General features: G+C 45.1%; 1 protein-coding gene and 1 long non-coding RNA gene across 2 annotated transcripts in view; both read right to left on the bottom strand.

The window, feature by feature from the left end:
* Positions 1-9058: 9058 nt before the first annotated feature.
* On the bottom strand, positions 9059-14074 carry LOC138674923 (uncharacterized). Its single transcript, XR_011320617.1, has 2 exons — positions 11720-14074; positions 9059-11515 (listed from the first exon to the last, which is right to left on the bottom strand). It is a non-coding gene; the product is annotated as an uncharacterized lncRNA (long non-coding RNA).
* Positions 14075-14181: 107 nt separating this feature from the next.
* Positions 14182-18016, bottom strand: part of PIK3C2G (phosphatidylinositol-4-phosphate 3-kinase catalytic subunit type 2 gamma) — a 179439-nt gene continuing 175604 nt past the window's right edge. The window contains exons 28-31 of the mRNA XM_069762752.1: positions 15911-15971; positions 15747-15826; positions 15484-15609; positions 14182-15374 (exon numbers count right to left, since the gene is read on the bottom strand). Of these exons, the coding sequence (XP_069618853.1) occupies positions 15234-15374; positions 15484-15609; positions 15747-15826; positions 15911-15971 (408 nt within the window). The 3' untranslated portion in view covers positions 14182-15233. The remainder of the gene's footprint in view (positions 15375-15483; positions 15610-15746; positions 15827-15910; positions 15972-18016) is intronic.

Genomic DNA, 18016 nt, shown 5'->3' with positions numbered 1-18016 from the left:
TATCTATTATGTAGTGATATCTCTGTATTATCAGTGACTGGTAATATCTATTATGTAGTGATATCTCTGTATTATCAGTGACTGGTAATATCTATTATGTAGAGATATCTCTGTATTATCAGTGACTGGTAATATCTATTATGTAGTGATATCTCTGTATTATCAGTGACTGGTAATATCTATTATGTAGTGATATCTCTGTATTATCAGTGACTGGTAATATCTATTATGTAGTGATATCTCTGTATTATCACTGACTGGTAATATCTATTATGTAGTGATATCTCTGTATTATCACTGACTGGTAATATCTATTATATATGTTTGACGTTGTGCTGGATGGTAAATTCCTTGGCGTATGGAGTTACCAGTGTGAACACGTAATACAAGTACAGGAGCCTGATGATGACATTTCTATTGGAAAGAGCATGTAGATAAGTTGCTTCCGTTATACTAATCTGCTGTAGGCCAAGAGCAGTAATATCAGCATAAGTGTCTCAAGGCATAACGATTAATCAATTAGCGAATAATATAAAATGATATTACCTTGAGACATCTCATAACTAAAGTGCAGGTGGGACACTGTTGTGAATTCTGTGATCAAGCTCCCTCCTGTGGTCACGAGTGGTACTGCGGCTTCTGAGTTTCCTTCCTCAGGTGACGAGGTTAAGTCGTTAGGTGCTGCTCTATTTAACTCCACCTAGTGCTTTGATCCTGGCCTCCAGTCAATGTTCTAGTATTGGTCTTGCTTCCTCCTGGATCGTTCCTGTGGCCTGTCTGCTCAGCATAAGCTAAGTTCTGCTTGTGTTACGTTTGTTGCTATATTTTCTGTCCAGCTTGCTTTTTTGGTTTTCTTTGCTTGCTGTAAGCTCTGAGACGCAGAGGGAGCACCTCCGTACCGTTAGTCGGTGCGGAGGGTCTTTTTGCCCCTCTGCGTGGTTGTTTGTAGGTTTTTGTGTTGACCGCAAAGTTATCTTTCCTATCCTCGGTCTATTCAGTAAGTCGGGCCTCACTTTGCTAAATCTATTTCATCTCTGTGTTTGTATTTTCATCTTAACTCACAGTCATTATATGTGGGGGGCTGCCTTTTCCTTTGGGGAATTTCTCTGAGGCAAGGTAGGCTTATTTTCTATCTTCAGGCTAGCTAGTTTCTCAGGCTGTGCCGAGTTGCATAGGGAGCGTTAGGCGCAATCCACGGCTACCTCTAGTGTGGTTTGATAGGTTTAGGGATTGCGGTCAGCAGAGTTCCCACGTCTCAGAGCTCGTTCTATGTTTTGTGGTTTTTGTCAGGTCACTTGTGTGCTCTGAACTTCAAGGTCTATTGTGGTTCTGAATTACCTATTCATAACAGTACTGGAGGCCCAAAGTACTATGCTTCTCAATAGAGGGAAAAGAGAAGTTCTGAGACCATTTTTTTTTCTTTGCACTGTGTTTTGCCTTTTTTTTCCCCTAGACATTTGGGTGGTTCAGGACACAGGTGTGGTGATGGACATTAAAGGTCTGTCTTCATGTGTGGATCTTCTCACTGCAAGAGTACAAAATATTCAAGACTTTGTGGCTCAGAATTCTATGTTGGAACCAAGAATTCCTATTCCTGATTTGTTTTCTGGAGATAGAGCTAAATTTCTGAGTTTCAAAAATAATTGCAAACTGTTTCTGGCGTTGAAACCTCGCTCCTCTGGTGACCCAGTTCAACAAGTTAAGATCATTATTTCTTTATTACGTAGCGACCCTCAAGACTAAGCATTTTCCCTTGCGCCAGGAGATCCTGCATTATGTAATATTGATGCGTTTTTTCTGGCGCTCGGATTACTGTACGATGAACCTAATTCAGTGGATCAGGCAGAGAAAAATTTGCTGGCTTTGTGTCAGGGTCACGATGAGATAGAGATTTATTGTCAAAAGTTTAGAAAGTGGTCGGTGCTCACTCAATGGAATGAATGTGCGCTGGCAGCTATGTTCAGAAAGGGTCTCTCTGAGGCTCTTAAGGATGTCATGGTGGGATTTCCTATGCCTGCTGGTCTGAATGAGTCTATGTCTTTGGCCATTCAGATCGGTCGACGCCTGCGTGAGCGTAAATCTGTGCACCATTTGGCGGTATTATCTGAGCATAAACCTGAGCCTATGCAGTGCGATAGGACTTTGACCAGAGCTGAAAGACAAGAACACAGACGTCAGAATGGGCTGTGTTTCTACTGTGGTGATTCCACTCATGCTATCTCCGATTGTCCTAAGCGCACTAAGCGGTTCGCTAGGTCTGCCACCATTGGTACTGTACAGTCGAAATTTCTTTTGTCCGTTACTTTGATCTGCTCTTTGTCTTCCTATTCAGTCATGGCATTTGTGGATTCAGGCGCTGCCCCGAATTTGATGGACTTGGAGTTTGCTAGGCGCTGTGGGTTTGTCTTGGAGCCCTTGCAGTGTCCTATTCCATTGAGAGGAATTGATGCCACGCCTTTGGACAAGAATAAGCCTCAGTATTGGACCCAGCTGACCATGTGCATGGCTCCTGCGCACCAGGAGGATATTCGCTTTCTGGTGTTGCAAAATCTGCATGATGTGGTCGTGTTGGCGTTGCCATGGCTACAAGTCCATAACCCAGTATTAGATTGGAAATCAATGTCTGTGTCCAGCTGGGGTTGTCAGACAGAAATGGAACATCACCATGTACCCCCTATCTCATCATCCACCCCTTCTGAGGTCCCAGAGTTCTTGTCTGATTACCGGGATGTATTCGATGAGCCCAAGTCCAATGCCCTACCTCCGCATAGGGATTGTGATTGTGCTATCGAGTTGATTCCTGGTAGTTAGTTTCCTAAGGGTCGACTGTTTAATTTATCTGTACCTGAGCACGCCGCTATGCGGAGTTACGTAAAAGAATCCTTGGAGAAGGGTCATATTCGGCCGTCGTCATCGCCATTGGGAGCAGGGTTCTTTTTTGTGGCCAAGAAGGATGGTTCGCTGAGACCTTGTATTGATTACTGCCTTCTAAATAAAATCACGGTCAAATTTCAGTACCCCTTGCCGCTGCTATCTGATTTGTTTGCTCGGATTAAGGGGGCTAGTTGGTTCACCAAGATAGATCTTCGTGGTGCATATAATCTTGTGCGTATTAAACGGGGCGATGAATGGAAAACTGCATTTAATACGCCCGAGGGCCATTTTGAGTACCTAGTTATGCCATTCGGACTTGCCAATGCTCCATCAGTGTTTCAGTCCTTTATGCATGACATCTTCCGAGAGTACCTGGATAAATTCCTGATTGTATACTTGGATGATATTTTGGTCTTCTCGGATGATTGGGAGTCTCATGTGAAGCAGGTCAGAATGGTGTTCCAGGTCCTGCGTGCTAATTCTTTGTTTGTGAAGGGATCAAAGTGTCTCTTTGGTGTTCAGAAGGTTTCATTTTTGGGGTTCATTTTTTCCCCTTCTACCATCGAGATGGACCCTGTTAAGGTCCAGGCCATTTATGATTGGACTCAGCCGACATCTCTGAAGAGTCTGCAAAAGTTCCTTGGCTTTGCTAATTTTTATCGTCGCTTCATCTGTAATTTTTCTAGTATTGCTAAACCATTGACCGATTTGACCAAGAAGGGTGCTGATGTGGTCAATTGGTCTTCTGCTGCTGTGGAAGCTTTTCAAGAGTTAAAGCGTCGTTTTTCTTCTGCCCCTGTGTTGTGTCAACCAGATGTTTCGCTTCTGTTCCAGGTTGAGGTTGATGCTTCTGAAATTGGAGCGGGGGCTGTTTTGTCGCAAAGAGGTGCTGATTGCTCGGTGATGAAACCATGCGCCTTCTTTTCCAGGAAGTTTTCGCCTGCTGAGCGAAATTATGATGTTGGCAATCGAGAGTTGCTGGCCATGAAGTGGGCATTCGAGGAGTGGCATCATTGGCTTAAAGGAGCTAAGCATCGCGTGGTGGTCTTGACTGATCACAAGAACTTGACTTATCTCGAGTCTGCCAAGCGGTTGAATCCTAGACAGGCTCGTTGGTCGCTGTTTTTCTCCCGTTTTGACTTTGTGGTTTCGTACCTTCCGGGCTCTAAAAATGTGAAGGCTGATGCCCTGTCTAGGAGTTTTGTGCCTGACTCTCCGGGTTTGCCTGAGCCGGCGGGTATTCTCAAAGAGGGAGTAATTGTGTCTGCCATCTCCCCTGATTTGCGGCGGGTGCTGCAAAAATTTCAGGCTAATAAACCTGATCGTTGCCCAGCAGAGAAATGGTTTGTCCCTGATAGGTGGACGAATAAAGTTATCTCTGAGGTTCATTGTTCGGTGTTGGCTGGTCATCCTGGAATCTTTGGTACCAGAGATTTGGTGGCTAGATCCTTTTGGTGGCCGTCTCTGTCGCGGGATGTGCGTTCTTTTGTGCAGTCCTGTGGGATTTGTGCTCGGGCTAAGCCCTGCTGTTCTCGTGCCAGTGGGTTGCTTTTGCCCTTGCCGATCCCGAAGAGGCCTTGGACACATATCTCTATGGATTTTATTTCGGATCTCCCCGTCTCTCAAAAAATATCGGTCATTTGGGTAGTTTGTGATCGCTTCTCTAAGATGATCCATTTGGTACCCTTGTCTAAATTACCTTCCTCCTCTGATTTGGTGCCATTGTTTTTCCAGCATGTGGTTCGTTTACATGGCATTCCAGAGAACATCGTTTCTGACAGAGGTTCCCAGTTTGTTTCGAGGTTTTGGCGAGCCTTTTGTGCTAGGATGGGCATTGATTTGTCTTTTTCCTCGGCTTTCCATCCTCAGACTAATGGCCAGACTGAACGAACCATCAGACTTTGGAAACATATCTGAGATGTTTTGTTTCTGCTGATCAGGATGATTGGGTGTCCTTTTTGCCGTTGGCTGAGTTCGCTCTTAATAATCGGGCCAGCTCGGCTACCTTGGTTTCACCATTTTTCTGCAATTCTGGGTTCCATCCTCGTTTCTCTTCAGGGCAGGTTGAGTCTTCGGACTGTCCTGGTGTGGATACTGTGGTGGACAGGTTGCAGCAGATTTGGACTCATGTAGTGGACAATTTGATCTTGTCCCAGGAGAAGGCTCAACGTTTCGCTAATCGCAGACGCTGTGTGGGTCCCCGACTTCGTGTTGGGGATTTGGTTTGGTTGTCATCTCGTTATATTCCTATGAAGGTTTCCTCTCCTAAGTTTAAGCCTCGTTTCATTGGTCCATATAGGATTTCTGAGGTTCTTAATCCTGTGTCTTTTCGTTTGACCCTTCCAGATTCTTTTTCCATCCATAACGTGTTCCATAGGTCATTGTTGCGGAGATACGTGGCGCCTGTGGTTCCATCTGTTGATCCTCCTGCCCCGGTTTTGATGGAGGGGGAGTTGGAGTATATAGTGGAGAAGATTTTGGATTCTCGTGTTTCGAGACGGAAGCTCCAGTATCTGGTTAAGTGGAAGGGCAATGGTCAGGAAGATAATTCCTGGGTCTTTGCCTCTGATGTCCATGCTGCCGATCTTGTTTGTGCCTTTCATATGGCTCATCCTGGTCGGCCTGGGGGCTCTGGTGAGGGTTCGGTGACCCCTCCTCAAGGGGGGGGTAGTGTTGTGAATTCTGTGATCAAGCTCCCTCCTGTGGTCATGAGTGGTACTGCGGCTTCTGAGTTTCCTTCCTCAGGTGATGAGGTTAAGTCGTTAGGTGCTGCTCTATTTAACTCCACCTAGTGCTTTGATCCTGGCCTCCAGTCAATGTTCTAGTATTGGTCTTGCTTCCTCCTGGATCGTTCCTGTGGCCTGTCTGCTCAGCATAAGCTAAGTTCTGCTTGTGTTACGTTTGTTGCTATATTTTCTGTCCAGCTTGCATTTTTGGTTTTCTTTGCTTGCTGGAAGCTCTGAGACGCAGAGGGAGCACCTCCGTACCGTTAGTCGGTGCGGAGGGTCTTTTTGCCCCTCTGCATGGTTGTTTGTAGGTTTTTGTGTTGACCGCAAAGCTATCTTTCCTATCCTCGGTCTATTCAGTAAGTCGGGCCTCACTTTGCTAAATCTATTTCATCTCTGTGTTTGTATTTTCATCTTAACTCACAGTCATTATATGTGGGGGGCTGCCTTTTCCTTTGGGGAATTTCTCTGAGGCAAGGTAGGCTTATTTTTCTATCTTCAGGACTAGCTAGTTTCTCAGGCTGTGCCGAGTTGCATAGGGAGCGTTAGGCGCAATCCATGGCTACCTTTTAGTGTGGTTTGATAGGTTTAGGGATTGCGGTCAGCAGAGTTCCCACGTCTCAGAGCTCGTCCTATGTTTTGTGGTTTTTGTCAGGTCACTTGTGTGCTCTGAACTTCAAGGTCCATTGTGGTTCTGAATTACCTATTCATAACAGGACACGCAGGAGCCTCGACGCGCGTTTCGCCGCCTTGGCTTCATCAAGTGAGATATCTCTGGAGAGCAGCCAATCATACCATGTATGACGACAAAGAATTTAATCTTAATTATCCAGATGTCTATAATCAGTAGGTCAAGAATCATAGACTGTTGTCTTTAAAGTTGATTCTTGATATAAGTGAGTATAAAAAGGGATTTATATCGTTCTGCAAGGTGAATCAGAGACTCTTTACACAGCCATAAACACTCTAAAGGACAGCAGCTAAGACATCATGGCTCAAATCACGATTCACACAGATTTGAGATTCTACTGGATGCCAGCTTAGGGGACCACGGCCCGGCTGACAGAATACTGATCTGCTCCATTAACTGCCCTTGAACCGTTGGATATGATGTCCGGTGGGTCCAAGTCCTGGCTTCCCCATTCACCTGAGGGCCATGGATACGTTTGGGGAAGCCATGATTGGGACCCACTGGTCACCTGAGTCCATGGAGATATTCGGAGAAGCCAGGATGTGACCATCCAGTCACCTGGCCTCATACCTCAATGCACTATCATGTTCCTAAGCTTCTCGTTACCTTCTCTCTGTGCGAGCCACTGGTGGGGTAGGCGGCCCTGGAAGCTCTGAAGTCACAGCTGCTCTCATCCCAGCGAGTCAGCAGAAGGGTGAGACTCTGGAACTTGCACCATCTTGGTTATTTTGCTAGGACGGTTCTATGTGTTTTTTTCCTGTTTTGTGGTTCAATACATTTTTGCCACACTGTTTTTCCCTCACCCTGTGTTGTCTGAGTAGTGTTATGCCCATGGTAAAAGGAGAGTGGGCATTCAGTGGGATGAGCCCTGGTCGACGTGGTCTCAGGCCAGCGGACGAGAGCACCCACTGACCCCTGTGTCTCCACACTTGGTGGCAGCATACTATTCAGCCAGGCGGATCCTGGGGAGCTGCAGTGGACTGGTGTATATAGATACCGTCCAGTGCTCCACAACCAGGGAGGCATATACAACCCCTGGCAAAAATGATGGAATCACCGGCCTTGGAGGATGTTCATTCAGTTGTTTAATTTTTTATAAAAAGCCGATCACAGACATGGCACAAAACTAAAGTCATTTCTAATAGCAACTTTCTGTTTTTAATAAACACTAAGAGAAATCAAGAACACAAAATGTGGCAGTCAGTAATGGTCACTTTTTAGAACAAGCAGAGGGAAAAAATTATGGAATCCTGAAAAACTAACAAACAAACCCTCCAACACATCAGTAGTATTTTGTTGCACCACCTCTGGCTTTATTACAGCTTGCCGTCTCTGAGGCCTGGACTTAATGAGGGTCACACAGGTCTCTTCATCAATCTGGCTCCAACTTTCTCTGATTGCTGTCCCCAGATCAGCTTTGCAGGTTGGATTCTTGTCAGGGACCATTTTCTTCAACTTCCACCAAAGATTTTCAATTGGATTGAGCTCTGGACTATTTGCAGCCCATGACATTGACCTTATGTGTCTTTTTCCAGGAATGTTTGCACAGTTTTTGCTCTATGGAAGGATGCATTATCATCTTGAAAAATGATTTCATCGTCCCCAAACATCCTTTCAATTGATGCGATAAGAAAAGTGTCCAAAATATCAACATAAACTTGTGCATTTATTGAAGATGTGATGACAGCCATCTCCCCAGTGCCTTTACCAGACATGCGGCCCCATATCATCAATGACTGTGGAAATCTGCATGTTCTCTTCAGGCAGTCATCTTTATAAATCTCATTGGAACGGCACCAAACAAAGGTTCCATCATCATCACCTTGCCCAATGCAGATTCGTGATTCATCACTGAATATGACTTTCATCCAGTCATCCGCAGTCCACCATTGCTTTTCCTTAGCCCATTGTAACCTTGTTTTTTTCTGTTTAGTTGTTAATGATGGCGTTCGTTTAGCTTTTCTGTATGTAAATCACATTTCCTTTTAGGTAGTTTCTTACAGTTCGGTCACAGACGTTGACTCCAGTTTCCTCCCATTCGTTCCTCATTTGTTTTGTTCTGCATTTCCTGTTTTGGAGACATATTGTTTTGTTTCCGGTCTTGATGCTTTGATGTCTTCCTTGGTCTACCAGTATGTTTGCCTTTAACAACCTTCCCATGTTGTTTGTATTTGGTGCAGATTTTAGACACAGCTGACTGTGAACAACCAACATCTTTTGCAGCATTGCGTGATGATTTACCCTCTTATAAGAGTTTGATAATCCTCACTTTGTTTCAATTGTCATCTCTCGTGTTGGAGCCATGATTCATGTCAGTCCACTTGGTGCAACAGCTCTCCAGGGTGTGATCACTGCTTTTTAGATGCAGACTAACGAGCAGATCTAATTTGATGCAGATGTTAGTGTTGGGAATTGAAATTTAGAGGGTGATTCCATTATTTTTTCCCACATATTTGAGTGAGTCCATAATTTTTCCCCTCTGCTTGTTCTAAAAAAAGTAACCATTACTGACTGCCACATTGTTTGTTGTTGATTTCTTTTAGTGTTTCTTAAAGCCAGAAAGTTTCCATTTGAAATGACTTTAGTTTTGTGCCATGTCTGTGATCGGCTTTTATATAAAAAAAAATAAACAACTGAATGAACATCCTCCAAGGCCGGTGATTTCATCACTTTTGCCAGGGGTTGCAGACAGAACCAGCAGAACATAGGTGAGGCATACATAGCAGGTTTATTAATTAAGATAAAGGAGCAATGTGACGACACAGCATTTAATCTTAATTATGACATTTATTGTCAGTTGTCATATGAGTCTTAACTTGATCGGGAAGGGGTTGATTCTTGATATTTTTGAATGGCTAATTTTGCCTCTTCTATAATCTTACAGATTATTGTCTTCTATCTATCCAAGACTCTGATGCAGGGTCATTGAACAACCGATGTTTCATAATATGTTGATTGACCGTTTTGTGGGTCTTGTGAGTTTTTGACTTGCAAAACAGAGGAGGAAAAAATATGCAAATTGAAATACTCAAACAATGTATTATTATGTGGTGCAATCCCCGAGGGGCAGCCGATTATATGGTGTAGTCCTCAAGGGTTGGACGATTATGTGGTGTAGTCCTGGAGGGGTTTCCGATTATGTGGTGTAGTCCCTGAGGGGTGGCAGATTATGTGGTGTAGTCCCCAGAGAGCAGCCGATTATATGGTGTAGTCCTTGAGGGGTGGCCGATTATGTGGTGTAGTCCCTGAGGGGTGGCCGAATGTGGTGTAGTCCTCGAGGGGGTTTCCGATTATGTGCTGCAATCCCCAGAGAGCAGCCGATTATATTTGTGGTGTAATCACCAAGGGGCGGCCGATTATGTGGTGTAGTCCTCGAGGGTTGGCCGATTTTGTCGTGTAATCACTGAGGGGTGGCCAATTATTTGGTGTAGTCCCTGACAAGTGGCCAATCATACCAATGAACTTTTTTATAAAACCATTTAAATAGTGAAATGTTAGGAACGAAAGAAATCACAGCCCGGAGTAACCAGAGAAGCTCAAATCCCACATCAAAATCCTTAATGTAAAAACCATCAAAAAACAAATACCGTAGATGCAAACCCCAAAGAGCAGCCACGTACAAGATGTGATCTCCAGAGAGCAGAGGTTTACTTGACATAATTCCCAAGCAAAGGCCGCTTATAACACTACAGCAATAGCTGTGATCGTGTGTAACGAGTGATCTCCAGGGAGTATATATCGCATGAAATATGATTAGGATCTTTAGAAGGACGGAGATCTGGAGATTTATTCTGACAAAATATAGGCTGAACTGGATGGACAAATGGCTTTTTTCGACCTTGCCAAGTTAACTATGTTAATATGCATAATAATATTGTATCTTACAGAAATCCCCAGAGAGTGATTGTGTGTAATCTCTAGAGTATACAGGGGCTTCTCACAAAGTGAGAATATCATCAAAAAGTGAATTTTTTTCAGTTCTTCAATACAAAATGTGAAACTCGTATATTGTATAGCATCATTACACACAGAGTGATCTATTTCATGTGTTTATCTCTGTTAATGTTGATGATTATGGCTTACAGCCAATGAAAACACAGATCTCATTATCTCAGTAAATTAGAATTAACAATAAACAGCTGTAAAGGCTCCTAAGCGTTTATAAAGGCCCCTCAGTCTGTCTCAGTAGCTCCACAATCATGGGGAAGACTGCTGACCTGACAGATGTCCAGAAGGCGTCACTGACACTCCACAGGAGGGGAAACCACGAAAGGTCATTGGTAAAGAAGCCGGCTGTTCACACAGTGCTGTATCCAAGAATATTAATAGAAAGTGGAGTGGAAGGAAAAAGTGTTGTAGAGAAAGGTGCACAAGCAACCGAGATACCGCAGTCTTGAAAGGATTGTTATCTCCCACCTTGAATACTGCACCATCCTTTTCTGTGGCCTCCCTGCTAACACCCTTGCACCTCTCCAGTCCATCATTATCGCTGCTGCCCGACTTATTCATCTCTCTCCTCGCTACTCCTCCGCTTCCCCCCTCTGCAAATCTCTTCACTGGCTCCCATTCCCTCAGCGTATCCAGTTCAAATTACTAATACTGACCTACAAAGCCACCCACAACCTGTCTCCTCCATATATCTCTGACCTAATCTCCCGATATCTTCCCTCACGTAATCTCCGGTCCTCCCAAGACCTCCTTCTCTCCTCCCCACTTATCCGCTCCTCACCCAACCGCCTCCAAGACTTCTCCCGAATATCCCCCATCCTCTGGAATTCTTTGCCCCAACACGTCCGACTATCAACCACATTCGGATCCTGCAGACGGAACCTGAAAACTCATCTCTTCAGGAAAGCCTACAGCCTGCACTGACCCCGCTGCCTCCTCACCAACACCGGAGCTACCGCCTCACCAACACCGGAGCTACCGCCTCACCAACACCGGAGCTACCGCCACTAACAGAGCTACCGCCTCACCACCACCGGAGCTACCGCCTCACCAACACCAGAGCTACTGCCTCACCAACACCAGAGCTACCGCCTCACCAACACCAGAGCTACCGCCTCACCACTACCGGAGCTACCGCCTCACCACTACCGGAGCTACCGCCTCATCAACACCAGAGCTACCGCCTCACCAACACTAGAGCTACCGCCTCACCACTACCGGAGCTACCGCCTCAACAACACCGGAGCTACCGCCTCACCAACACCGGAGCTACCGCCTCACCAACACCGGAGCTACCGCCTCACCAACACCAGAGCTACCGCCTCACCAACACCAGAGCTACTTCCTCACCAACACCGGAGCTACCGCCTCACCTACACCGGAGCTACCGCCTCACCAACACCGGAGCTACCGCCTCACCAACACCGGAGCTACCGCCTCACCAACACCGGAGCTACCGCCTCACCACTGGAGCTACCACCTCACCAACACCGGAGCTCCTGCAACCCTCATCCTGTCTCCTTCCCCATAATCCTGTAGAATGTAAGCCCCCGGGGGCAGGGTCCTCGTCCCTCTGTATCAGTCTGTCATTCTTAGTTTTATGTAAATGTTATCTGTAACTTGTATGTAAACCCTTCTAATGTACAGCACCATGGAATTAATGGTGCTATATAAATAATAATAATTGGAAAAAAAAAAGCCCATTCAAAAATTTGTTTGAGATTCACAAGGAGCGGACTGCTGCTGGGGTCATTGCTTCACCACACACAGACGTGTCCAGGACATGGACTACAAGTGTCACATTCCTTGTGTCCAGCCACTCATGACCAATAGACAACGCCAGAAGCGTATCACCTGGGCCAAGGAGAACAAGAACCGGAATGTTGTCAGTGGTCCAAGGTCCCAGAGTCTGGAGGAAGAGTGGAGAGGCCACAATCCAAGCTGCTGGAGGTCTGGTGTGAAGTCTCCACAATCAGTGATGGTTTGGGGAGCCATGTCATCTGCTGGTGTAGGTCCACTGTGTTTTATCAAGACCAAAGTCAGCGCAGCCGTCTACCAGGACATTGTAGAGCACTTCATGCTTCTCTCTGCTGACAAGCTTTTTGGAGATGGAAATGTCGTTCTCCAGCAGGACTTGGCTCCTGTCCACACTGCCAAAAGTACCAATACCTGGTGTAAAAACAACAGTATCACTGGGCTGGATTGGCAGCAAACTCACCTGACCTTAACCCCATAGAGAATCTATGGATTAATGTCAAGAGGAAGATGAGAGACACCAGACCCAACAATGCAGACGAGCTGAAGGCTGCTATCAAAGCAACCTGGGCTTCCATAACCCCTCAGCAGTGCCACAGGCTGATCGCCCCCATGCCACGCCGCATTGATGCAGTAATTGATGCAAAAGGAGCCCGACCAAGTACTGAGGGCATTTACTGATCAGACATTTCAGTAGGACGACATTTCAGATTTTAAAATCATTTTTCAAGCTGGTGTTATAAAGTATTCTAATTTACTGAGATAATGACTTTTGGGTTTTCATTGGCTGTAAGCCATAATCATCAACATTAACAGAAATAAACCCGTGAAATAGATCACTCTGTGTGTAATGACTCTATAGAATATAGGAGATTCAGTTTTTGTATTGAAGAACTGAAATTCACTATTTGATGATATTCTAATTTTGTGAGAAGCTCCTGTATATCGCATAAAATCCACAGAGAGTGACTGTGTGACGTGTAATCCCCAGAGATTAAATATTTAATGTAATCCCCATAGAGTATATATCACATGTAACACCCAGAGTGATTGTGTGTGACGTGTAATCCCCAGAGTATACATTGCATGTAATCCCCAGAGTGACTGGGTATTACGGTACATGTGACCTATACTCTATTGGAATTACATGTTACACACAGAGAGTAACTGCATGTGATGTTTAGTCCCCAGAGATTAAATATATCATGTAATCCCCATCAGGGTGGATAAAAATCAATGTTTTTTTTTTAAAAATAAAAAAAATCAGATTTTTTTTATTTAAATCGGATTTTTTTCAATAAACTGCTTTTTGAGTAAAATATTTTACCATCCAAAGGTTCTTCCATCATGAGATAAAGCTGAGTTGTTTAACTCAGTAGAATAAAGGCTGTATATGTGTAACATTCACAATGCCATGCTCTTCCAGAGGTTTCTGTAGGATTAGTGGGCAGTTTCTCTCCTATATTATCACAGACGCTCGCTTTACTTACGCAGTTCTCAAAACTGAATTTGACTCCGCAGAGGTCCCAGCCTCTTCTTCACGGCAAAAATGTTACAACATGAACAGAGTTGAGAAAAAGACCTTAATCCTATTGTTCTACAAACCTATGAATACAGAATCAACCCCTTCAGTGCCATGTCCAAGAAGTTAGACAATATGTTTCTGATTGTTTGGAGTGGAATAGATCTGCACAACACAAGAAGAATGTGAATCTAAGTGTGAGGAGGAGGAAGGGCAAGCAGACAAGAAAATGAAAGTGAAACTTTGAGCACAATACTGCAGCATAGCCACAGACAGACAAGTCTGGATCTGTTTCTGTGTACGATCTGAGGTTTATTACATTCTTTCCTTATAATGGCAGCAGGCCGTAAAAGAGACCCAGTTTGGGAATATTTTAATGAAGCTCCTTCGGCTATCGGTAAGGCAGGCATGCGTGCAAAATGCAAACGATGCAACAAAGAGATGCAAGGCCTGGTGGCGCGAATGAGGCAACATCATGAGAAGTGCGGTGATGAAGATGACTCACATTCTTCTTGTGTTGTGCAGATCTATTCCACTCCAAACAATCAGAAACATATTGTCTAACTTCTTGGACTTGGCACTGAAGGGGTTGATTCTGTATTCATAGGTTTGTAGAACAATAGGATTAAGGTCTTTTTCTCAACTCTGTTCATGTTGTAACATTTTTGCCGTGAAGAAGAGGCTGGGACCTCTGCGGAGTCAAATGCAGTTAGGTAGAAACTTTGATTTAAATCACTGATTTAAATCAAGCCTTACTGACTAGTGATTTAAATCGTGATTTAAATCAGTTAGATTTAAATCAAATCCACCCTGCCAGAGAGTGATTGTGTGTGACGTGTATTCGCAAGAGTAATTCTGTACAATCTGTAATTCCCAGAGAGTATAAATCACATGTAATCCCCAGAGAGTGACTGTGTGACAGATAGGGACACAGGGTCAGTGAACAATTGATGTTTGATAATATGTTGACTGACCATTGTGTGGGTCCTGTGGCTTGTTGATTTGCAAAACAAGATGACATGAAACACAGATGTGGGTATAAAAAAAGAACCAGATACTCTTTGCAAAACCACAGCCAGGAACACAGTCTGGTCACCTGGCCTTGTACCTCACTGGACTGTTATCTTCCTAAACGTGTTGTTACCTCCTCTCTGTGTGTGCCCCAAGTGGAGTAGTTGGCCCTGGGAGCTCTGAAGTCACAGCTGCCATTATCCCAGTGAGTCCGGAGAAGGGTGCGATTCTGTAATTTGCACCATCTTGGTTATTGTGCTAGGACTGCTCTACATGTTATCTGCCTGCTTTGTGATTCAATGCACACTGTTTTACCCTCACCCTGTGTTGTAGGTGTAGTGTTCTGCCCATGGTTAAAGGAGAGCGGGTGTTCGGTGGGATGAGCCCTGGTCCATTCTCAGGCCAGCGCACTAGAGCACCCTTTGAGTATACTATGTAATATTCCGGCTCGTCTATTATGATGTGACGTTCCTGCGAGCTGCCATTCACTAATGAAGTTCACATAGAATGGCTGCGTCACCTGTAGTCCCAGGTGGCCAGTTAGTGTCAGAAATGGCTTGTGGGCTCCTCAAAAGTGGCTTGTGGGCTCCTCCCGAGGTCTTCAGAAGTGGCTTGTGGGCTCCTCCTGGGGTCCTGAGCATCTGTGCCCCACATCTGTAGGAACCTCCTATCTGCTGCATTGTGCCACGTTCCATCTGGTGGCGGCTTAGGCTCCCAAGTGGTACCAGATGTCTTCTTGTAGTCGGACGGTGCCCAGCGGGAGCCTCAGCTGTCCGAGTGACGTTCCTCTGCTCTGCACCAGGATTCTCAGGAAGTAACCATCCAACTGCGGGACCGAGAACTGCAGCTGTGGCAGAGGACGAGCGGTGTTATTTCCCAGGTCATACAGGACCACCGGAGGAACCACAACCACAGGGGTAGTGGAGCGTCACCTCTGGTCATCTGATAGTACGTACCAGCTGGTTGAAAATGGGGGCACATGTCCGTGCCTGGGACTTGACTTTGTGGCTGGATATTTGGCAGGTTCTAGTGTGTAGGGAGATGATGACGCTGGAGCTTGGCTCCGACCCATCTGGCAGGTACTGAAAGCAGAAAATCCACAGACTCCCCATTAATGCGCACACTGGGCTCAGCTGCACGGCATCGGGGGAAAAGTGGAAGAGGGGGGCAATGAAGCTGCAGGAGCAAGTGGTAGTGAAGGATTCGTAAGATCACTTACAATATTCCTCAGGTGTTTCAGCAGAATGCAGAGTCGGGGGGCCGAGAATGAAACATGGAGCTGAACACTCCGCTCACAGCCTACCAAAAGAGGAAACAGTCAACAATGATAACATATATCTATATGTGTGTGTGCAATAATCATCTAACAGACTGGATACTTACCTGCTGTGCCCACCGGCTCAGTGCCACCGAGCACTCCGAGCTCGCCAAGGATCCGCCCACTCTAAGGAAACAGAACAGCCAATCAGAATCATAGTAACATAGTAACATAGTTAGTAAGGCCGAAAAAAGACATTTGTCCATCCAGTTCAGCCTATATTCCATCATAATAAATCCCCAGATCTACGTCCTTCTACAGAACCTAATAATTGTATGATACAATATTGTTCTGCTCCAGGAAGACATCCAGGCCTCTCTTGAACCCCTCGACTGAGTTCGCCATCACCACCTCCTCAGGCAAGCAATTCCAGATTCTCACTGCCCTAACAGTAAAGAATCCTCTTCTATGTTGGTGGAAAAACCTTCTCTCCTCCAGACGCAAAGAATGCCCCCTTGTGCCCGTCACCTTCCTTGGTATAAACAGATCCTCAGCGAGATATTTGTATTGTCCCCTTATATACTTAATAATAATAATAATAATAATTTTATTTATATAGCGCCAACATATTCCGCAGCGCTTTACAAATTATAGAGGGGACTTGTACAGACAATAGACATTACAGCATAACAGAAATACAGTTCAAAACAGATACCAGGAGGAGTGAGGGCCCTGCTGCTCGCAAGCTACAAACTATGGGGAAAAGGGGAGACACGAGAGGTGGATGGTAACAATTGCTTTAGTTATTCGGACCAGCTATAGTGTAAGGCTCAGGTGTTCATGTAAAGCTGCATGAACCAGTTACCTGCCTAAGTATGTAGCAGTACAGACACAGAGGGCTAATACTGCATAAAGTGTATGAGAACATGATGCGAGGAACCTTTTTTTTTTTTTTTATTATAAATAGGCCACACAGGGATCGTTAGGTTAATGCATTGAGGCGGTAGGCCAGTCTGAACAAATGAGTTTTTAGGGCACGCTTATACTTATACATGGTTATTAGATCGCCCCTCAGTCGTCTTTTTTCTAAACTAAATAATCCTAATTTCGCTAATCTATCTGGGTATTGTAGTTCTCCCATCCCCTTTATTAATTTTGTTGCCCTCCTTTGTACTCTCTCTAGTTCCATTATATCCTTCCTGAGCACCGGTGACCAAAATTGGACACAGTACTCCATGTGCGGTCTAACTAGGGATTTGTACAGAGGCAGTATAATGCTCTCATCATGTGTATCCAGACCTCTTTTAATGCACCCCATGATCCTGTTTGCCTTGGCAGCTGCTGCCTGGCACTGGCTGCTCCAGGTAAGTTTATCATTAACTAGGATCCCCAAGTCCTTCTCCCTGTCAGATTTACCCAGTGGTTTCCCATTCAGTGTGTAATGGTGATATTGATTCCTTCTTCCCATGTGTATAACCTTACATTTATCATTGTTAAACCTCATCTGCCACCTTTCAGCCCAAGTTTCCAACTTATCCAGCACAAAAACTGATAATCACTAGTGATGAGTGAGTGTACTCATTGCTCGGGTGACCGAGTGTTTGTGACTGCTCGGAGATTTAGTTTTCATCGCCTCAGCTGAATGATTTACAGCTACTAGCCTGCTTGATTACATGTCAGGATTTCCTAGCAACCAGGCAACCCCCACATGTACTCAGCCTGGCTAGTAGCTGTAAATGATTCAGCTGAGGCGATGAAAACTAAATCTCTGAGTAGTCATAAATACTCAGATGTCACCCGAGCAACGAGTACACTCGCTCATCACTAATAATCACATGACCTATGACTCGCCAGAAAATCACATGACCTATTAGGATCATTGGTAACATGCAATGCCCTGACTAACCGCAGGCTTGGACTCCACCTGATACAGAGGACCATGGGGGCGAGAGGATGATTAAAACATCTGAGATCCCAGGAGTCTCCAACCTCATGGGTGTAGGCAAAGGGCAACTGGTGCACGACGCCAGCAACATGGCGAGTGGATGTGATGACCTGGGACCCCATGGAGCAGAATTGATCAACATCTTGATAAATGGGGAGATGTGGAGTCTCAGCCCTGGGAGTGATGGCGACGTCTAGTGATGAGCGAGTATACTCGTTGCTCGGGTTTTCCTGAGCACGCTTGGGTGGTCTCTGAGTATTTGTGACTGCTCGGAGATTTTGTTTTC

The sequence above is a fragment of the Ranitomeya imitator genome, chromosome 4, assembly GCF_032444005.1.
Source record: "Ranitomeya imitator isolate aRanImi1 chromosome 4, aRanImi1.pri, whole genome shotgun sequence".
Classification (NCBI taxonomy): Eukaryota; Metazoa; Chordata; class Amphibia; order Anura; family Dendrobatidae; genus Ranitomeya; species Ranitomeya imitator.
This window is presented reverse-complemented; position numbering and strand designations above follow the sequence as displayed.